This window comes from Protopterus annectens, chromosome 13.part0, assembly GCF_019279795.1.
Source record: "Protopterus annectens isolate FY-2018-M chromosome 13.part0, PAN1.0, whole genome shotgun sequence".
Taxonomy (NCBI): domain Eukaryota; kingdom Metazoa; phylum Chordata; order Ceratodontiformes; family Protopteridae; genus Protopterus; species Protopterus annectens.
The window spans coordinates 1,336,010,237-1,336,033,047 of record NC_056747.1 but is presented as its reverse complement, the minus strand read 5'-3'; the positions used below and the strand labels follow the sequence as shown (position 1 = coordinate 1,336,033,047).

Genomic DNA, 22,811 nt, shown 5'->3' with positions numbered 1-22,811 from the left:
CTGCTTCGCTCCGCCGGAGCAGGTGCTGTTGGAGCCGATGGAGATCTCAGGGTCGGCTCCGACCCTTACTCCAACCCGGCCTTCGGGTCCGAGTTTGGTACGCTGGACGCTTCGGCTGGACCCGGGGTGATGTTTCGGGACCTATGCTTTCGGTTCCGAGCCTCCCTCGGTGCTTCGCTGCGGGTCTTCCGTCGACTATCACGGCTCGGGACCGGACACTCCCAGGATTCTGGGGTCCGCTTTCAGAGCCATGAGGAGTGCCTTGGCCAAGTCCTCTTGCCATCTCCCGGCTTTACCGCACCTTCCCTAGGCGTGGAGACTGGGTCTTTGGCAGTTCCCTGTCCGTAGTCAGCGGAGCCCGGGCCTGAGGTTACCCCCAGTGGGGTTCCTCCTCCTGAGGGTTCTTCTGAGCTGTCTTCGGAGGAACCCCCAAGGGAGAGATCGTGCAAGAGGGGGCACGTGCAGTCCCCGGAGTCTAGTACTTCAGACACTCATCTGGGTGATGCAGAGGGTCCCTGTCGTCCTCGGATGATGTCTCCTTTGCAGACATCTTAGAGATCCTCAAACAACGAGGCGGCTGGATATCCAAACCCCTCTACTGAGGAGTCAGTGCACCTCAAGGCCTTTGGGGCTCAGCCCCCCGCCTCCTGGGTGTCTCCGCCCGACGAGCTTCTGGATTTAGTTTGTCAAGGGCGTGGGAACATCCAGATACCGTGGAACCAGTCCCTTCTCGCCCAAATAAATTTTTGTCTGCTCCCCCCGAGAAGGAGTTCCTCACTAAAGGCGTGGCTGTAGATGCCATGGTGGTGGCATCTGCTACACAACAGGACGTGGCAGAGGCTTCAACGCCCATCCATCCTCCTAATAAGGAGTCTAGGAGTATGGACAGGTACGTGAAGCGCACCCTGACTTCAGCGGCCTTTACTTTAAGGTCTCTGAATTATTTGGCACATTTTACCAGGCTTCAGAGGGATCTGGTCAAGGAGTTGTCAGATTCCTCTCGGTAACCTACCTGAGCAGCTAGCCCAGTCGGTTAGGTCTCAGTTGGCTATGGTTACGTCAATTTCTAACTCGGCCATGAGGCTGATTTCCTATGCGGCCAAGGGGCGGGTAGAGCGGCAGGCACAGGCGTGGCTCACGGAGACAAGCCTGGCTCCGTTGTGTCAGTTTCAGGAGGCCTTCAAGTCTTCCTTCGCCGACGCTCCCTTTGATGGGTCCTCCTTGTTTGGACCCAAGGTTAAAGACACCCTTACCCGCTGTGAGCAAGAGGGAAAAACTTTATCTGCCGTAGGTGCCGTTATTCCACTCCCTTCGGCCTTACCCCAAGGCTAAAGGAGGGGAAAATGTGGTTCCGCGAAATCCCGTAAGTTTTTCTCCCAACAGCAGGAAGAATCCCTTCCAGAGGCAGAGGACGGGAAATTTTTCAGGGAGACGCCGTCCCAGAGGCGGCAGAGGGCCCCGCAATTCTGGAGACCGCGAGTCCTTTCGTGGCTCTTCAGCCTCCCACACGCCATGAGGGATTGCCCGGCTGTGCTGCTCGGAGCCAGTCGGGTGTCGCTTTGCCAAGCACCTAAAAGCCTGGGAGTCAATCACTCAGGACAGATGGGTGCTTCGATCATTGCCGGAGGTTACACCATCCCATTCACATTCTCCCCACCGTCCAAAAGAATCCCGGACCCACCACCCAGTCAAAGGGAAATGGCAGCCGCAGAAGCTTTAAAGCTGCTAGAAAAGGAGTCATCCAACCGTCCCCACAGACCAGATCGGATCAGGAAATTACTCCAGGTTCTTTTTAGTGCCAAAAGACAGGGGACCTGAGACCAATATTGATCTCAGCAGACTGAACCAATCCGTCACGAAATCCAAATTCAATGGTCACGTTACAATCCATTCTCCCATTGTTGGAGAAGGATGTTTGGATGTGCTCCATAGACCTCAAGGACGCCTATTATCACATACCGATACATCAGGCGTCCAGAAGGTATCTGCGCTTCAGCCTGGGAATCAGTCATTACCAATTTTGCGCTCTGCCCTTTGGTCTCACCACAGCCCCAGGGTGTTCACCAAGTGTTTGGCAGTAGTGACGGCTCACCTGAGAAGTCTTGGATTCCAAGTGTTTCCCTATCTGGACGACTGGCTCCTGACTGCCACCACCAGGCATCTACTAATGGACAACCTCAAAGCCACCATCTCCTGGGTGTTACCCTGGGGATTACATTCAATTGGTCAAAGTCTGTCTTGCTGCCCTCTCAACGCATAAAGTTCATAGGAGCAGAGATAGACTCAAGATTGATGCGCGTCTTTCTTCCTGCCAAAAGGATCCAAACTTTACAGGGCCAAGTTCAAGCTCTGATCTCGAGATCCAAAGCCCCAGCCAGGATGGTTCTACAAGTTCTAGGCTCAATGTCTGCCACGGTTCTTTTAGTCCCTCTGGCAAGATTGCACATGAGGATTCTTCAGTGGCTATTGTCAATGCAATGGTCCTTTCAGGATCTTCCCCTCAATCATCACATCATGATTACGGATATATGCAAAAGGGACCTTCGCTGGTGGCTTCAGACATCCAATTTGGATCAAGGAAACCCTTTGTTCTTCCCTCTCCAGTGGTTACCCTGACGACAGATGCCTCCCAGATAGGGTGGGGGCATTGTCTGGGCAGGCTAGTTCAGGGCTCCTGGCTTCCAGACGAAGCTCTTCTCCACATCAACGTGTTGGAGATGAGGGCTGTACTTCTATCCCTACAGGCCTTACACAAGTTTCTTCCTCAGGGCATCATCGCCATCCACACAGACAACATGTCGGTGGTCTGGTATCTGAACAAACAAGGAGGGACCAGATCTTACCCCTTTGCAGAGAGCGCATGAGAGTGAGAGAATGGGCTGTAGCTACCAACCGCTTCTTGGTAGCGACGCACACCGCGGGAAAGTCAAATATATTGGCAGACAAATTGAGCAGGACAATTCTCTCTCCTCACGAGTGGTCTCTAAACCACACAGTAGCAGCTCAGGTTTTCAGGAGATGGGGACGTGCTGCGACCTATTTGCAACTCCATTAAACACCAAGTGCCAAAGGTTCTTCTCCTTGATCCCACATCAGGGAGTACCAGCCATGGATGCTCTAGCACAACCTTGGCCAACAGGGCTACTTTATGCCTTTCCTCCAATTCCGCTTCTTCCCAGAGTTATTCAAAAAGCCTCTCAACTAAGGTCTTCAATGATACTGATTGCCCCGTACTGGCCTCGTCAGGTATGGTTTCCCTACCTGAAGAAGCATGCAGTGGACGATCCGTGGACTTTAGACCTGATTCCGGACTTGCTAATCCATCAGTCGGGACTTCGACATCAGTCCCTTCAATCTTTGAAATTGACAGCTTGGCTCCTCCACTTCCGACTTTAGTTAGAAGGCACACACTAGACCCAGAAGTTGTTCACATTTTATCTTCGGCCCACAAACCCACCACTAACAAATTGTACCTTAGTAAGTGGAAGAGGTTTGCTATCTGGGCTCAACTCAAGGGCTTAGACCCTATCACTGCTCCTGTCCCAGAGGTCTTGAAATTTTTAACATCCCTGTTTAATCAGGGATCTTCTGTCTCAACTATTAAAGTCCAACTAGCGGCTATCTCTAAATTCCACGAATCCATGGATCCTCCTTTGATGAGCAGCAGACTATGCAAAACTTTCATTAAAGGTGCGAGCCTATTAAGACCACCAATTTTTCATCCTGCACCTCCGTGGATCTTGATTTGGTGCTTCACGCATTAACATCTCCCCTTTCGAACCGGCTGCTACATGCGAGTTAAAATATCTGTCTTGGAAAACTGCCTTCTTAGTTGCAATTACTTGCAAGAAGAGTTTCAGAGCTTCAAGCCCTGTCTATTAAGCCACCGTACTTGATTTTCCACAAGGATAGAGTATCACTTAGGCCTAATCCATCCTTTGTCCCAAAGGTCTGTTCTAGTTTCTGCCTCCAACAATCTCTAGAGCTACCGGTTTTCTTCCCAAAATTCTCCAATGAAGCAGAATACACTCTTCATAAATTGGATGTTCACAGGCAATTACGCTTCTATTTAGACAGGACTCAGCAACTTCGTAAGTCAGACCAGTTGTTTGTGTCCTTCTCAGATAATAAACTGGGCCAAACCATCACAAAAGCTACTATCTCAAAATGGATCAGAGATTGCATAACTCAGGCTTATTCTTCGAATAAGCAACTTACAACATCTATCAAGGCTCATTCTACCAGAGCTATGGCTACTTCTATAGCTTTTCATTCCAAGCTCGCTATATCGAAATCTGTGCTGCGGCTACTTGGTCCAATCCGCACACTTTCATTTCCCACTACAAATTGGATGTGGCATCTAAAGGACGAGCTTCATTTGGTTCCACGGTACTCAGGAGTGTTTTCCAGTGAGCCACCCAGGATTCAGGTGCTAGGACGCTGTCCCATCATTCAGAATGTAGGCGAGATAGGATCACATAACATCTTTTAGTTATGTACTCACCATAACTTCAGATGTTTGGGATCCATCTCGCCACATTCCTAATACCCACCCTCCTTCCCCTGCCTTGGAGATCAGAAGAGATTGAACGGTTTTGAGTTCTACTGTTTTATCTTGTTTCATCTGACGATGTTATATAAGCAGGGTATGCATGTGTGCATGTATGCGGACAAACTAGATCTGGGGGACTGGTAGTGGTGCATCCTGGGATATGGTAAGCTCAGCCAGTAAGAGACTTCGCTCTTTGGCATAAGCGTGCCGAGTCGGAGCCGAGGGATCGGCTCCGAACCCATCATTCAGAATGTAGGCGAGATGGATCCCAAACATCTGAAGTTGTGGTGAGTACATAACTAAAAGTTTTGAATGAGCCAAATAAGCAAAAGTATTTCCTACTTAAAACAAAAAGTCATCTTATTTCTGTTTAATAGAAGATTCACATTATTTCTGCTTAATACGTGTTATTTTCTTGTCCATCGTTGTTGGCTTAAGTACTGCATTGAAAACTAAGACAAAAACGACTTGGGACGTGCCATTAACAGTCGCGGATTACAGCCAGAATCCATACAGAAACGTTGATTCTTCTGTGGCTATCTATACACTCCCTTTTGTTGCATGTTGGAATGTGTGAAATGGAAAATAGTTCTTGTTTTGTAATCACTGCAAATCAGGATAAATATTTTATACATGTAGACAAGAAATGGTACGTCTTGTTAAATCAAAAATAAGTCCAAATTAAGAGTAAAAAGGAATGAATCAGCAAATATTTGACAAACACCTGCATATAAATCATGCTTATAAGGTAATGTAGATTGCAAGCAAACTTTTAATAGTCTAAAAACGTCAAGAAAATAATTACTAAGAACTGTATTAAAATTATTATTAATTAGTTAATTACAAATAGTTATGCTTATTTTAAAAACATTGAACATTATATCATTGGGGTTTTTATCAAAATTTCTCAACCTTAATGTATACCTTAATAATTAGGTTATTATGTTTGCAAAATATTTGGCAACTGAAAATCCATGTACAATTAATTAAATCATTCAAATAAAGGAAACTTCTGTGGATTTAGTCTTGAGATCTAGAGCATAATATATTATTTGAAGGTTCACAACCAACTGTAATAGTGGAGCAAATTGTATTCTCTTGAAAAACAAAAAATTTTCATTGAAATAAAATATTAACTGGACTAAATGTTAAATATTTACTAACTGAATTTAGCATGATACTAGTAGGAATAAGGAACTTGATTTCATATGGTTTCACTACTCATCCTGAACACACACACACACACACACACACACACACACACACACACACACACCAATAAATTCATATGGTTGCTCTTAGTTAAAGTTCATAAACATATAACTTTACTTTACAAATTTTTATAAAGGTTAATGTAAGAGTTCTGAAATACATGCATCCATTTATATGAAGTCCTGTAAAATATATCTGCAGGTGATTGTAGAAATACATTACTTTTCAAACAATACATTTTATTCCTTATTTGAAAAAAAAAACTGCATTTGATGTATACTAGGCCACATAGTATACATTGTGGTACAGTAGGTATCTAAAAGTGTAAGTTATGAAATTGCAGTCAAAGTACTTATTTCATTACATAAAGCACCCATGGGGCTGTAAATGAAATGTTTAAGTGACCAATGTTACTTTGCATTTCAATTTCTTCCCAAGAAATTCTGCAGCTCATGTTGTTTTCATAATATTTCAGCAAATTAATGTTCTAAACTGCTATTTTCAATTATCTCCAGTGATTCCATTATTCTGTTTTGCTCTCAGCGCTTCAGGTTTGGCACAAACTGTGGTAGTTAAGAAGCTGAGTTGCACTGTGAGGAAAGTACATAGGTGATATTATTCAGCTCTTTAATTAGACCTATTTGTAGTTACTGATCTACTACTTATTTTTTCTTTGGTAGTGTAATTTGTCCATTGGTAGTAAGTGACTTTTTATTTTAAAAACAGTCTGGGTTTGAATAACTGCACAAATATATATTTGTCCTGTGTGTCATCAAGAAGGTACTTTGTCAGAAGCAGTTGCAGTGATTCTAGCAATGTTTTAAGTTCATGACAGCAATATTTATAATCTGCTCCTATTTATTTTAGGCTTTGTCCAGATTTCTTGCACTAAGAGGTTGAGGTGTGTGTGAGAGAGGGTGAAATGCCCTAGTTAGATGTGAATTTTATTTTCAATTGCATTTTCAAGGAATTATGAGCTTCAAGGGAAGAGAAATTTACTGCTGCTCATGCTAAACCTACTTAAAATGTGCAGCTTTTTTTGTTTAGCAAATGGTATCACTATTGTAGTATGGAATTTGTAAAGCAGCACAGCAGGTAGCATACTTGCATCTTGATACAGAAGGCTATAGGTTCTACTCCCACAACATGTAGATTTGTATTTTAAGGGGGTGGAGTGCTACAGTCCTGAGAATGTCCTCCTTTGGATGAGATGCCCAATAACTATGAACTTGTTTTTCAGCTTGCCACCCATTCCCTATTGCAATATACCAGCTTACCATTTTTTTTAATATAACATAGGCAATTTATTCTTCAAGGGCAGCAGGCATTGAATTTGTAGATTAAACACTGAAATATAAAGTTGTTTTCTAGCAACAACCTCTTCACTGGTTTCAGATCTCTTTAATGTGGATTATTCAGATGACTTTTACTTCTGCAAAGATTCTGCATATCGATTGATATTGGTGGATTGTATGACAGACGTCTGAGTAGAGTGAGTGGCCCTTTGTGGTTGAAATTTTCTGAATTGGGCAGGTTGTCATTATTGGTTCATATGATTTGTTTCATTGCTTAAAGGAAAAATGTTCAGAACTATAAATTTAAAACACGCTCTAACAAGTGGTGCTGTATTATACAAGGGATATAATTCAATTATTATATAGTATAATTAATACAGTCAGGAAGGTGAATCAAATAACTTTTGCATGGTTCTAAAAATGTGTGCAATTAGCCTATGATTTGAAAACAGCCCAAAGGTAAACTTACCCTGCCACTGGCTAGATGCATTTTCTTTGAATGCGGGTTTCAATGTTGTTTCAGTGAATGTGGGTTTCAAAAGTAGAGAAGTTTTAATGCTAAATCTCTTTTCATTGTAAGACTATTGCTTTGTTTAGGTTTAATAAATGTCTATCAGCGTTAGTGCTATAAAATTTGAAGTAAAAGTTGTAAATGAAATCCAAATATCTGTAATCTTTGTAGAAGTAAAGCATAAAACAGTATGCACACTGAGAGATTTGAACAGTGTCTATGACAAATGGGGAGAAATAGCCAAGTAATGGGACACTGGAATGGCTGCGTGGGTGGGGGGGTGGGATGGGGCTGCGTGGGTGGGGGCAGCAGAGGGGGTGTGGCTGCATGGGCGGGGCTTGGGTTGGCACTCCCCTGCAAAAAATCCTGCGGGCTCCCTTGGCCGCAAGACTCTTCTTTGATTATGGAACCTGCAGATGTCTCTACCTTGGATGGGTCCGGAGCTGCTGTGCAGGCACCGGCTTCTGAGGAAGTTCTTTGCACTACCAAAACTCGGCACAAACCGACTTCTTTCACATCTTCAGTTCTGACTAAAACTACCAAGTTTCTAAGGATAAAAGTACGAGCTACGCCTAAAAAACGACGACTCAAACTCAAGCACCTGTTTCCTTGCCACAACATTAAATGCTTAAAATGGCAGAAGACCTGATTATGCTGATTAGGGGAAACCAGCCTTCTTCTGCTAAGAAAAAAAAGAGACCTGTCCCCAGCAGCTTTAACGGACCAGAAGTCTGACGACTCTGAGGTTTCTGAATATGAAGACATGCTTTTATCTGCTTATGAGGATTCAGATGCAGAGGAATCCATTCCCTCTGCTTCCCCTCCAGAGGATTTTTCTTTTGGTGAAACCCTACATACTTTAAGAGAGCATTTCCACTGGGAATGCCAAGACTATCCTCAGTCCAAAAAGAGACTCTGAGAATTTCTAGATATGCCACAACTTAGACCTTTAGCGATACCTCCAGTTCCGGATGTTGTGGATGATGTCTTTATGGAGTCCAGCCTAACTCCTGATACCTTACCCCTGCTCCAAGAAAACCAGACAGATACTACAGAGTCCCTGACTCTCACAAATTTCTTTTCAAAAATCCTACTGCTGACCCTGAGGTCATTTCCCAGGAGCCTAATGGTATAAAAGCAGCTACAGCTAGGAATCCTACTCCTTCGGACAGGGATTCTCGAGCTTTAGACAAATAGGGTAAAAAAGTATACACCACTGCAACTCTTGCCATTAGGGCACTGAATTGCCAGTTTCACATACTGAAATTACCAGCAACATATTTTGGAACTTAAGCAAAAATCAGCTACCTTTACAGACTGTCTAGAAAATAAAGAATTACAAGAGCTTATGCATTCTGCAAGCCAAGTCAGCAAGCCTCCTTTGCAATGTGGTTTTGATGCCCTGGAAGCATCTTCAAGGGCAGCAGTCACTGGTTCTGTACTGAGAAGGCATGCTTGGCTTAAGGAGCAGACCTTGCCAGACCATGTCAAATCAAAATTATTAGATGCTCCTTTGAACAAGTACAATCTGTTTGACACCCAAGCAGAAGAGGTTCTAAAAAAGATGGAAGAAAAGGCTAAATTTATGCAGATAGTCAAAGATTTCTTGCAAGTGCAGCCTCTTAAATTCAGTAGACATTGCCCCTTGAAACATTGGTCCTTTCCAGCCCCCTCAAGGTGATCTCAAACTAGACCCAGGTGAAACAGACCCCCAGACTTCAGTCTCAGTGTATGCAGAGATCTAAGCAATGGAGTGCCTCCACTTCAAAAATGGGAAGTGCTAAGCCACCCCCTTATGGAAAGAATTCACAATGACTTCTCTATTCCTCTCCTCACCTCTGCCCAACTGCTTGTGCTCCTAGGAAGAAAACTTGCCTATCATGCAAAAAAACTGCACCTCCATCACCAAAGACCGATGGGTCCTCAACATTGTATCCAGGGAAGCAAGTTTTACTTCCACTCACTGCCAACCCCAAAAAGGTTCCCAGACCTTCCTCCAAACCAGTGGGCAGATGCACAAAACCAAATTCAATCCCTGCTCTCCATAAGGGCAATTCAGCCTGTTTCGGCAGAACAGATAGTTCAAGGGTTCCATTCCAGACTTTTCCTGGTACCCAGAAAAGAGGGCACTTGGCGCCCAATCCTAGATCTTTCCACTCTAAACATCTTCCTGGTGGTACCAAAAATGCTGATCCTTCAACAGCTTCTTCTTTTGCTGTCCAAAGATGCCTGGTTAGCCACCCTAGACATGCACATTCCTATCAGGGACTCATGCAGGAAATACCTACATTTCAGGGCAGGATCTATGCATTATCAGGTCTCTGCACTTCCCTTTGGCTTATCCACTTCTCTCAGAGTATTCACAAAGTGCTTGGCTCCTGCCATTGCATGTTGCAGACAGAGAAAAGTTCTAATTTACCCATACTTGGACGATTGCCTGATTCAGGCAGACAATCAGGAGCAGCTTTTGCAGCACCTGACATTTGTAAAGAACTTTCTAACCTCCCTGGGGTACACTATCAATGAAAAGAAATTAAAACTGGTCCCCAGTCAAAAGATTGTATTCCTGGGAGCAAGCATCCTTGGACACAGCATCTCAGATGGCATTCCCTACTCCAGAAAAACAAGCCTATCTAACAGGCTGCTTCGCTCAAATGGCCACCAGAACCCAGCTATCCACAAGGAAAATCCTGCAGGCCCTAGGGTTCATGGCCTCTTGCATCCTACTAATTCCATATGCTAGACTGCATATGAAAAAACTTCAGTGGTACTTAAAAAGTCTTTGGTGCCAACATTCTCAGGACCTGGAAACAGTCATACCTATCATACCTTGTCTAAGGACAGAGTTCCTTTGGTGGGCAGCATGTAACCACGACAAGGGACTTCCCTTTACTCAACCCCACGCCACCCAGACCCTAACCACAGATGCATCAGACTATGCCTGGGGGGCACACCTGGATGACAAGTGCATTCAGGGCCACTGGAGCCCAAGTCAATCTCATCTGCACATCAACAAAAAAGAGATGCTAGCTGTTCAGCACACTCTGACAGCTTTCAGGTCACTACTCTCACCAGGACCCCTGCTGATAAAAATAGACAACAGCACAGTTATGTGGTACATCAACAAGCAGGGGGGAACACACTCTTACCCACTCTGCAGGCTAGCCATGGCCCTGTGGACACGGCCTTGGACAAGCAGATTCATCTATAAGAAGCTCAATTCCTGCCAGGCAAACAAAACTCTCTGGCAGACGACGTAAGCAGAAATCTCTTAGACCCACATGAGTGGCAATTAGACCCCAGCACCTTCAGTATTCTAATCCAGAAATGGGGGGCCCCAGAGGTGGACCTCTTTGCCTTCCCCTGCAATCACAAGCTCAGCAAATTCTGCACCAGGACACCTCACAGCAGGGTGTGGTAAATGGATGCCCTATCCTTCCAGTGGGAAAACCTCTCAATATATGCATTCCTTCCTCTGCCTCTTCTCTCAAGAATATTACTCAAAATAAGACAGGACAAACCAAGAACAGTCCTGATTGCCCCAGACTGGCCACGCCAGCACTGGTACCCACTACTGCACAGCCTGTCACCGGTGCCACCCTGGCACCTATCCCAGATCCCAACCCTCCACACAGCAGGGGGGGTAGATCTTGCATCCACAACTGCAAATCATGAATCTTGCAGCCTAGCTTATTTCTTAAATTTTCCCCCAGTAACCAGCCTAAGCAAGCAGGTACTGGATGTCATTCTTGAAGCCAGAATACTCAGTACAAAGAAATCCTATGCTGATAAGTGGAAAAGGTATTGTTCCTGGACTCATTCTAAAGGAGAGGACACAGCACTGCCCTCCTTACCTCTAATCCTGGATTACCGAGCAGACCTACTCAACAGAGGCCTATCCGTCTCCTAAATTAAGATCAATGCCTTTGCCATTTCGGCTGATTACAACACTAAGCCACCTCTGTTCTCTCACCCTCTTATCAAACAGTTCCTGAGAGGGGCAGACAACTTAAGGCCACCAAGGAGAAGATCCACCCCTGCTTGGGACATTAACTCTGTACTGGAAAAGGTCACGCTACCCCCATTTGAGCCTGCAGCGTCAGCAGAGTTAAAATTCCTCTGTTGGAAAACAGCCTTGTTTCTGGCCATCACTTCAGCTAGAAGAGTCTCTGAGCTACAAGCACTTATGGCTGTGGAACCCTTCATTATTTTCCATGCCGACAGGGTTTCCCTCAGGACTTAACCCTTCCTTTATGCCTAAAGTGGTGTCCAGTGTGGCTCTGAGCCAATCTATTCATTTGCCAACCTTCTTCCCTAATTCTCAAAATAAAGGGGAAAGGATCCTGCATTCCTTGGACGTGCACAGACAGCTCAGATTCTACCTTGATAGGACTAAGCACTTCAGGAAATCTGACCAGTTACTAGTCAGCTTTGCCACCAGGGGTAAAGGGCAAATCCATTTCAAAACAAGCAATCTCCAAATGGATAGCACATTGCATCCATTTCTGCTACAAGCACCATGGGAAATCAACCCTTCAGGGGGTCAGAACACATTCCACTAGGACAACTTCTACCTCTACAGCATTCCTCAGGGAGTCTCTACCAGGGACATCCTGGAAGCTGCTACCTGGACTTCTGTACACAACTTCACCAAGCATTACCACCTACCTATCTTTTCCAAATCCAGGGCGGGTTTTGCAACAGCAGTCCTGCAGGGCATACTAGCCAGCCCCAACTCTTCTTGACTACCTCCACCCTTTCTTCAGCTTTGGGAATCAACCCAAATGTGATGACTGCAACAGTGAAACACGAAGAACATAGTACAGTTGTGTACAATTACCATAAATGTAGATGTTCGAGTGTATTCACTGTTGCAGTCCTGCCCCCCCCCCCTCCAGCCCCCTTGTCTCTGTGTGTCTCTCTCTATCTCATGTCTGTCTATTACTCAACCCCATCAAGGGTATTGGTATTGCTGTTTACTTTTTACTGGTGGTATTTTCCCCACCATAACTTAACTCCCTATTGGGGGGCTTCTGACATTTGGGGCAAGGAAAACTGATGTAATGGCATCAGCTGCCTGTTTTTATACCCCTGATGTCCATCCTGGAGCAACAGCAACTGATGCAAAAATAGTAAGTCTTTGCTATTCGAGCAGACTGAGGGCTACCAGCAGGCAGATAGCCCAAGTGTGATGGCTGCAACAGTGAATACACTTGAACATCTACATTTGTGTACACAACTGTACTTTACAAATTTGCCACCTGATACTATAAGCAACAGGGTGACATGATATTGGTGCAAAAGACCATGTAGTAGAGATGTGAAGGGGTCACTGAGCAAGTGTCAGAGGAAGAATGTGGGGTTACCGGCACAGGTTGTAGGGACTTGACTACTACTTGAGTCTTCAAAAGTATTTCTTCACAGAGGAGACTGTAGACCCATGCAATGGAGTACTGGAATGGCTGGTGGAAATGGAATCCACAGAGACAGTCGGGAATTTAATGGGGCAGATTGAAAATGGATAAGGAGAATGGGGAGGTATGGAGGAGAAGTTAGCATGTTTAACTCATGTATAGGACAGTCTTCTGTCAGTACTGCTGTGAACATAACCACTGCTGTTGCCAATGGCATTGCATTGCATCACCAGTGTAAATGGGGTTACAGATTTTCTGGAGCAACTAAACATTGTATAAGAAAAATTTGGGAGATCCTTGCACATATTAGTGATATCTGTGGCTGAGCTGCTCAAATGAACAGGAGGTCTTATAGCCAGTGATGTACAGATGAGACTTTCATGTGTGTGCCCATTTCTGTCTTTATCAGGATAATGACATATGTCGTCTGTAAAGTGACAAACTGGCACAGAAGTGTTTGTTTCTTGGTTTATGGAGCTGTATATTTATTTTTACCTTTTTTTCTTCTCTTTTCACAGTGGAAGCGTTCTAGAGCTCTGCATAATGCCAAAAGATGAAGACATCTTACAGCTGGTGAGTTTAAACAATGTGCCATTTTTTTTGCATTTGATATGTGCTCTTAAAAGTGCTAAGTCATTTAACTATCAGAATACAGCAGAGTGGGTGCTAGGATCCATAGTCAGTATTAATGTTTTTAATGCAGCAAAGGATTGTAGCAAAAAATTGTACCTGACCAGAAAACCAAATTATTGCCTTTTTAGATTGTAGGATACATTTAATAAGTGACATAAGGAAATGGAGGAACAGCAGGAGAAAAAATAGCTGATAAAATTCAGTGCAAAAGTATTAAGTGATACATATGGTGCAGGCTGTTAATGCCTCATGAAACAAGCAAAGAGAATCTACTTCTCAGATGTACAGGCTAAAACAAAAGGCCTGTGGCTGACATTTGCTGATGATTGCAAACTGGGTGCTGTCACCAAGTCCTCAAATTATGTCAACATCCTGCAAGAGGGGCTTACACAGACAAACGACTGGTGCCAAAGTCATGGGCTATAACTCAATGCAAAAAAAATGCATTATTATCCTCTTCAGCAAGGGTGACGTCCTGGCAGATTACCACTTTAATAACAACACCCTAAGCATGCAGTCAGTGGTGAGAGATTTGGTCACACCGGTTGACGGCAACCTTTCCTTTGACAACCATATCTCCACAGTGGTAAGAAAGGCCTTCTACGTCTCCTACCTCCTAAGTAAGGGCATTACATCCAGAACAAAAGAGGTTATAATCCACCGCTGTACTCCTCACTCATCAGGCCATAATAGAGTACAGTACTCCCTGTGGTATGTCCCTTACCAGGCACCTACGGCAACTGGAAAGACTTTAAAGGTTTCTTAAAAGGAAAATTCAGGGTCTTCAGCATATGTCATACATTTACACACTGAAATCACTTGTCACTGTACTGTGTCTCCTACGGGACTACACAGAGTTCACCTCTGCCTTGCATCTAAAGCGCTCTCAGATTCTGCTCTGATGGAAATGCTGCACATTCATAAATCAAATGGTGTAAGATGCACTCACTTTAGGGAACTCAACCTAGTATGTGGCATCAACAGAACTTGCTGGAGAGATAAATATGTCTCTCAGAAGTTACCTGGAACTGTGGAACAAACTTCCAATTCAGGTGAAACAGAGCCCCTTGCTGACCATATTTAAGCATAATTTGGATGATTGGATGGGAAATTGCAAATTCACCCCAGGAGTTTCACCTATGTCCCTCTTGGACAGGGGCAGTAGTTGTTGACTTAGTTCTGCTTAATACCTTGATATTCTTAGGAACAGGGGTTGTACTTGGCTAGGCTTGTAAGGACTCTAGGGCCATTAGCCTAGTAACTTCCTATGGCCCATTGAAGTGAACCTTTACAATGTTCAGTTATTGCTAGGATGAAATTTGGTGGGCACTGTAAAATGATCATAACAAAAAATAGAAGCTGTGAGGCATGTTGTAAAAGGTGTTGAGTCCAGAGATGGCGAGATCACAGTGCACCTGCATTTGAGCCTGCTGTGAACTCTCTCAGCATATCATGTCTATGCAGAAGGAAGATATTGTAAACTGTGAAAGGTGGCAGAGGATTAGCTACATGACAGGCTTAGTAGGTGAAGAAGACATTCTGACAGTATGCCACAGTAAGTATGCCATGGATTTTTAATTTGAATTTTAACATATCTCATTGCACAAAAGTTCTAAAAAATGTGTGCCATTGTGTGCATGGAGTATGAGTGGCTATGGCCTTGGGAATACTATGTAGGTGTATAAATTGACAAGGGGGGGGAGAGGTAGGTTACAGTTGTAACTGACATAGAACAAGCATTTTAAAGGAGACCTGAGGAAGCATTTCTTTATGGATAAGTTGAGGAGACTTAGCACGCATTGAAAAAGGGCAGGCAGTAGCATAAGTAGAATTAACACACTGGTGAATTATGCAGTTGTCTAGGGCACAATTCAGCCAGAGGCAGTTTTTGGACTTCCTTAAAGCTCTACTGCTGTAACACCCTTTAAGGAAAGTGCCATACTTTTCAGGCTTTTGGCTCAGTTGTGGGTAGGCAGGAAGCCCAGAAATGCTAAATGCTAGAGTGAGTCAGTTGAATGCAATGAAAACCCAAGCAGCAGCAGAAAGTAAAATGCTGTGGCTGGGGTGCACATCACTCAAGAAGGTCTAGATAGAAGCATCTAAATTGTTTTGTTTTATTTTGCAAACAACCATGGATTGTAAGTGGTGGAAGCTCAGACCAATATGTATTTGTATGAAATAAGTTGAAAGTCATCCCTGGTTTTGTGTAATTTCTCTGATTTTGCATCAGTTTTTTTGCATGTCCCTCATACAATTTGTGTGTTTTTTTCTTTAAATTTGCTGAGGACTGTGTTCACTAAATTACAAAAATTTGAGTTATATACTTCATATTCTTCAGGAAATACATACTAATTCACAGCTTGTTATTCTAGCAGTATTCTAAGTATTTAAGAGCATATCTGAAATCTTTTCCTGATTTCTTTTGCGGGGAAGGTGGCTGTCCCTGCTATCCTTTGCTTATGTTAAACAAGTATTATTCTGCATTTGCAGGACTAATGTGTATTTGTGTGAAGCAAGTGAATGCTTTACTGTGGCTATTTGCTATGTGTTTGTGTGAAATAGAGTTAAAACATACTGTGGCCATTTTATTTACTTTTATTACAGACTGATATCTGAGATGTGCACAGTCAGGAATGTGGTTATAATTGCTGAGTTAGAGGTGTCTGAGGTTGAAAATGACTGACCGTCTATATTTTGCTCACTGTAAACAGTCATTAACCTGACTTCATAGATCTAATTCGCATTGAATTAACTTTGAATACTTCATTATAGATACTGTGTGCTTGTGTGAAATAAAACACATTATTGTGGCCATTTTGTACCATTAGCAACAAAGTGTCTGTAATTGCTTGCTGTGGATACAGACTGTGCATAAATGTTACTATTCGTGATGCCGTTAGATTATAGATAAATAGGCACTGATCTAGCTTGGCAGGAGCAGTGTCGCACAATATATTGCATTTTACTGAAATTGGTTTAAAATGATCTTTGCTGTGACTTATGCAACAACCTCATCCACAGGAAATCAAAGGTGAAAAGAGTACTTCCAGCAGCTTCTGAATTAATGAAACCCCACAGAACCTGAACTGCCCCAGGCACCACCTACGATGCAAGAAGAGGAGTCATCCACCATAGAAGAAATAAGAACAGCACTAAAGAAAATAGTCAGGGATAGCAACAGTCTCAGATGAGGTCACAGCAGATAGGATCAAGTTGGGGGATAAATGGCTACTGAGGGTACTTGTAGTAGTATGGACCCCTTGTGATGGGTCTGATATTAATGGAGGCCTGCTGTTTTATTTTGGCAGATAGGAACTATCATCTGCTTAGGGACCCAGTGATGAAATAGCGAATACTCTATTTTTCATCACTGTCCATTACCCAATCAGAAGTAAACTGGTGCACTAGAAGAGAATGGAAAATGAACATTTCTTTCCCATCCCTTCCCCCAGGAGTATGCACAAAAGCTTCTTTACTTTCTCTCAGATGCCCTATTCATTCTAGGAAATGAGATCCAGGTATTCCTATGCTAGGCAAGGGCACTACAACCCATTAATTCCTGTTCATGAATTTCTGTAAGTCCTCCAATACCCTGCTAGAGTTGGGAAGTAGGGAATAGGTCAGCTTACAGGTCCTGGGGGATGGCCTACAGTCTCACACTGGAAGCACCACTTCCCTCTTAGCATCTCCTCTGAGCCCAAGATCACTGCCTCCCTAGGGGAAATCTGCCTCACATGCTAGTTTCCTCTTGGCTACTTTGTGCAAGTGCAGTACAGTAGTGTGAGTTCAGCCAGCACAGCACTCCAAAGGATAAACACCTAGTGCTCTTGCTAGGTGTCACCCATGGTAGTGAGCCAGAGCCACTCCATCCACCCAGGATGGGTGAGCCAGCTGTGGCAGTTCATTCCCATCTTCTTTATCCAGGTCCTTCAGGTACCCAAGCCGCTAGTTGAGCTCTGGTCACCTGTGCCATAGCCAGGGATTTATACATCTATACCACAAACGTTGCCTATTGGGAAAAACTCCTACTCAGTCTACTGTTATTAGAAAATGAGAGCCTCGATAGATGGCATTACGTAAGGTATACAGTAATAAGTTATTTAAATTTTTAGTGCTGTAATCCACGTCTTTCTAGGATGCAGTGAAGAAATGGAAGATGCTGGTAGTGGAATTGCAGCTATATTACTACTCCCATTACTGGTTTGCCTATGATGTCAGCTACCAAGTCATGTTTTCAGTGAAGGTTGGAGTATCTTGGCACTGTTACCAGGCAGGTGACTGGGAAGGGTACCCTGACAGTTTAATCTCAGTGGATGTCAAAACAGCTGCACTTGGGTGTTCTATGGAAGGTGACTTGGAAAGAAAGAAGAAAAGGAAGTAGAAGAAATTGTTGAATCTGAAGTAGGATATTCATTTGTCTGCAACCTGTGGGTTATGGATCCGATATCGGATCCGAACCGGCATAGTTTCCAGCTATGGATCCAAGCTCTCAGCTCCTCCCCTCACCCATAATGCCCTGCTCTACCCTCATGACCTCAGATCTTGTTTGCCGCGCTGGTAACTGGATGTGGTTTCTTTAGCTCTCAGCTAAGTGGTATTTTCTTGTTAAAAAAATTGAAATTTTTTGCTTTCTTTAAACTTTTTGTGTGAAAGTTGTAGGTTCCCTTTGTGTATTGACTGTTTTTAGTTTAAATTTATTTACAGTAGTATTTTTTATTCCCTCCCCTCGCTGGACGTAGAGTGTGTGTGAGGCCTGTGTGCTTGTTTTAGTTTTTGTTAAGTTACTTCTGTAACTTTTGGGAAGTTTTGACTATGGCTGACCAGCCTAAGTCATTCTTTTCTAAATGCTCCGAGTGTGGCCATAAGCTCTCACCGGCTGATGGCCACACTCGGTGTGTTAAGTGTCTTGGGGTTGAACACCTCACATCTGGCTGTTCCATTTGTGCAGGGTTCAACCCCAGGGCACTGAGGGAGCGGAGGTCCAAGCTGGTCCTGGCGGGTCTTTTACCGCCGGACTCGGCTCCGACCTCCGCTCCTTCGGGGACTCCTGCGGCTGCAGCTGTTCCCCCTGTAGCACCCCCTCCTGCTCCTGGGACTCAAACTCCCGCTTCAGGACAGGAGAGGGATGCTTCTAAGAAGGACCGGAGGGAGAAGCACCACAAGCGGCGGGCCGAGACCTCTGTTTCGGCCCCGCCTGCCAAGCGGGCTTCTCCCCCGGCTTCCTTGTTGGAGCGGTCTCCTCCTTCTCGGCTCCGGTCACCTGTGTGCTTCTCACCGGGTCCTGAGGAGGAGGAGACCCGATCTCCGGCGAGGCTATCGAGGAGGCATTCCAGGCCTACCTCGGTAGCCTCGTCGAGATCTACCCATAGCCTTTCGGATGCTGATCTGGACCGGATGATGCGAAGGTTCATCCAGGCCCAGATGCAGATGGGAGTGCTCTTGCCTCCCCTCCGGGAGCTCAACACCCTTTTCAAGCCTATTGCTCCTTCTCCGACCCGCTTCCGGGGTTGGAGCAGCTGGAGCCGAGCAGCCGGGGGGAGGACGGATCCGATAGTACTGGGTACTCCGGATCCGACCATGCCCTCGAGTGCGTCGGACCCGATCTCTCGGAGCCTGGATCCGAGCTTCGGATCCGGGGGGATCAGTGCTCCTTCGGCGCCGTCTGTGTCGGAGCGCACTGTCCCTTCGGATCCGAGTGCTTCGGCGCCGGCTCCGATCCACTCTTCGGATCCGAGGGGGAGCCGATTGTCGGATCCTTTGGTCGAGGTCGGCTCCCCTTCGGCTTTTGATGTAGTGGAGAGGGCTCTGTTGAGGGTCTCCGGACCCCCGGAACTTGCTTCGGCTCCGTCCCGCGCTCCCTCTGCACTGGGCCAGGCTTCCACCATCCGGCCCCTGGGACAGCCCGTTTCTGTGCCCCAAGTTGCTCCTATGGAGCAAATGGCTGCTTGCGAGGACTCCTCTGACAGCCCCCCAGAGGAGGCTCCTCGCAAGCATACGTGCAAAAGGAGGCACATTGACTCCCCTGAGTCTCTCACTGAAGACACGGACTTGGAGGAAGGGGAAGGCTCCCCACGGTCACCCCCCGAGGATGTCTCCTTCGGAGACATCATGGAAATGCTCCGTATCAGGGGGGGGTGGTCTGCCCCCAAGTCTTCCTCGGACGAGTCCGTGTTCTTGGAGGCATTCGAAACGGGCCCGTCTACCTCTTGGGTGTCCCCCCCTGCCGACCCCCTGGTGGACCTTATTACCACCAGGGCGTGGAAGGAACCGGACACCGTGGAGCCAATTCCCAAAAGACCTGACAAAATCCTTAGCCCGCCTTCTGACAGGACCCATTGGAGTAAGGGGCCTCCTGTAGATGCCATGTTGATGGCGGCGGCCACAAAGAGGAACTGGCTCAGGAGAGTCCCTCAGTCCACCCACCGAGCAAGGAGTCTCGGATGATGGACCGCTTGGGGAAGCGGATGTTCAGTTCGGCGACCTTTTCGGTGAGGGCGCTGAACTATTTGGCACACGTTATTCGGATGCAGCGAGACCTTATTAAGGAGTACGCTGCATCCCCCCCTGAGTCCATTTCGGAGGAGGACAGAGCTCTGCACTCCACCAAAATGGCCACTCTAAGGTCAGTCACGAATACTTCTATGCGGCTACTCTCCCATGCTACGGAGGGCCGCTAGAGCTGCGGGGACAGGACTGGTCACTAGACGTCAGGCCTGGCTCCGCCACTGCGATTTTTCTGAGCCCTTCAAGGCGTCGTTTGCGAACGCCCCCTTTGATGGTTCTGCTCTGTTTGGCAAGACCGTTCGCGAGACGTTGACCCAGAGCGAGAAGGACGGGAAGACGCTGTCTGCCGTCGGAATCCGCTTCTCTGCACCCCAGAGGCCCTATTCTAGGAACCAAAAGGGTCAGAAGAAGATGTGGTTCGAAGTCGCAGCAGTCCCAGCCTGCTCCGGACAACCAGTCCTTCCGTGGCAGAGGAGGACAGGGAGGACGCCGCCCTAGAGGCAGAGGGGCTCCCAGAAACTTCGGGTCCAGGGAACCTTTCTCTGAACGGCCCGCAGCAGCCCTGAAGGGCTGCCCGACTGCTCTACTCTGGAGGCAGTCGGGGGACGTTTTTCGGGGCACCTAGCGGCATGGGAGTCCATAACATCGGACCGCTGGGTTCTCCAAATCATATCCAGGGACTCTCACATTCCTTTCCTTCACCTTCCAAAGATGCAGTCCCTCCCAGACGTACCACCCGGTCAAAGGGAGGCCGCTTTAGCAGAAATTGGCCATCTGCTAGAGAAAAGAGCCATCCAGCCCGTTCCCCCAGACCAGATCGGATCAGGGTTCTACTCCAGGTTCTTTTAGTGCCAAAAAGGCGGGGAACTAAGACCAATTCTAGACAGGTCTCACCTGAATATGGCAGATCCCAAAGAAAAATTCGAATGGTCACTCTACAATCTATTCTCCCCTTCTGGGAGAATGCCACTGGATGTGCTCGATAGATCTCAAGGACGTGCTACCACATCCTAATGGACAGGCGCTCAGGAGGTTTCTCCGCTTCGGCTGGGAGCCAGTCACTACCAGTTCGGGTCCTTCCCTTTGGTCTCACCACAGCCCCAGGGTGTTTACCAAAGTACTAGCAGTGTTAGCGGTCCACCTGAGGCTTCAGGGGTGCAGGTCTTTCCCTACCTGGACGACTGGCTCCTTACCGCCCCAACAAGGCATCTACTACTCTCGGCGAGACTCCTTTCTCCATCTTGCTCCATTTCTGGGCATCACAATAAATACAAAAAAGTCCAACCTGGCACCCACTCAGCTCTTAGATTTCATAGGGGCCAGACTAGACACAAGGAGTTTACGAGCCTTCCTTACTGCGGACAGGATTCTGAATCTGCAGCTCCAGGTGCGGGCCATTCTCCATTCATGTTCTGTTCCAGCGGAGTTGGTCCTGAGGGCTCTAGGGTCCATGGCTTCGTCGATAGCTCTTCTTCCTCTTGCCAGGCTCAATATGCGCATTCTACAGTGGACGCTCTTAGTACAGTGGTCTTACCTTGCTCTCCCCATGTATCATCCCATAGCGATCAGCAAGGCTTGCAAGCGGTCCCTCTTGTGGTGGCTCCACTCCCCGGATCTCCACGAGGGTCGCCCATTTTGTGCTTCTCCCCTCTCGCCACGGTGACCACGGACGCCTCCGCCTCGGGTGGGGGCACTTTGGGCCGGACAGCCCAAGTCACGTGGAGCGATACAGAGACCTTACTGCATATCAATGTTCTAGAGATGAGAGCTGTGCTCTTAGCGTTGCTAGCACTTCAGGACTTTCTTCCCTTGGGAACAATTGCGATTCAGTCGGACAATATGTCTGTTGTCTGGTACATCAACAAGCAAGGGGAACAAGGTCTTACCCTCTTTGTCGAGAGGCCATGAGAGTTTGGGAATGGGCAATCTCCACCAATCGCTTTCTCATAGCAACGCACATTCGGTCGGTCCAACATCCTAGCGGACAAGCTCAGTCGCACCATTCTGACCCCTTACGAGTGGTCTCTCAATTGTCAAGTAGCGGAGCATATTCGCACGGTGGGGAACCCTTCATGCGATCTTTGCCTCTCCCTCAAACACCAAGTGCGACAGTTTTTTCGCTCTGATACCTCCTCCCGGAGGTACCCCAAGAGACGCTCTGGTGCATGCTTGGCCACCCGGTCTTCTGTATGCCTATCCACCCTTGCCTCTGATGCTGCAAGTTCTTCAGAAAGCCTCTCGGGTGGGTTGCAGAATGATTCTCATTGCTCCGTTCTGGCCTCGACAGATCTGGTTCCCCTTCCTAAGGTCTCACTCTGTGAATCCTCCTTGGATTCTAGATCCTATTCCGGATCTGATATCCCATCCATCCTGCATTCCTCCTCCGAACCTGGACAGCCTGAAGCTGACCGCTTGGCTGCTCCAGTTCCACTCTTGATAAGGACTCCCGGTATCTCTTCACCGGTGAAGGCTATTTTGGTGGCGGCTCATAAACCAGCCACTAGAAAGGTTTACCGAAGCAAATGGAAACGTTTCTCTGTGTGGGCGGAGCGGCAAGGCCTAGATCCCTTCACGGTTCCTCTCCCCGTAGTGCTTGATTTTCTAACCTCTCTCTTTAATGATGGTGCCAGCAGTTCCACAGTCAAAGTTCAACTGGCGGCAATTTCTCACTATCACATTGGTCAAGAGTC

The 22,811-nt window shown here is 46.3% G+C and overlaps 1 protein-coding gene across 1 annotated transcript in view; it reads left to right on the top strand.

Annotated features, from left to right (window-relative positions):
• The window catches only part of ARHGAP23 (Rho GTPase activating protein 23), a 1,842,805-nt gene that overhangs the window by 1,386,451 nt on the left and 433,543 nt on the right, over window positions 1-22,811 (top strand). The window contains exon 6 of the mRNA XM_044055365.1: window positions 13,503-13,557. Within this exon, the coding sequence (XP_043911300.1) occupies window positions 13,503-13,557 (55 nt within the window). The remainder of the gene's footprint in view (window positions 1-13,502; window positions 13,558-22,811) is intronic.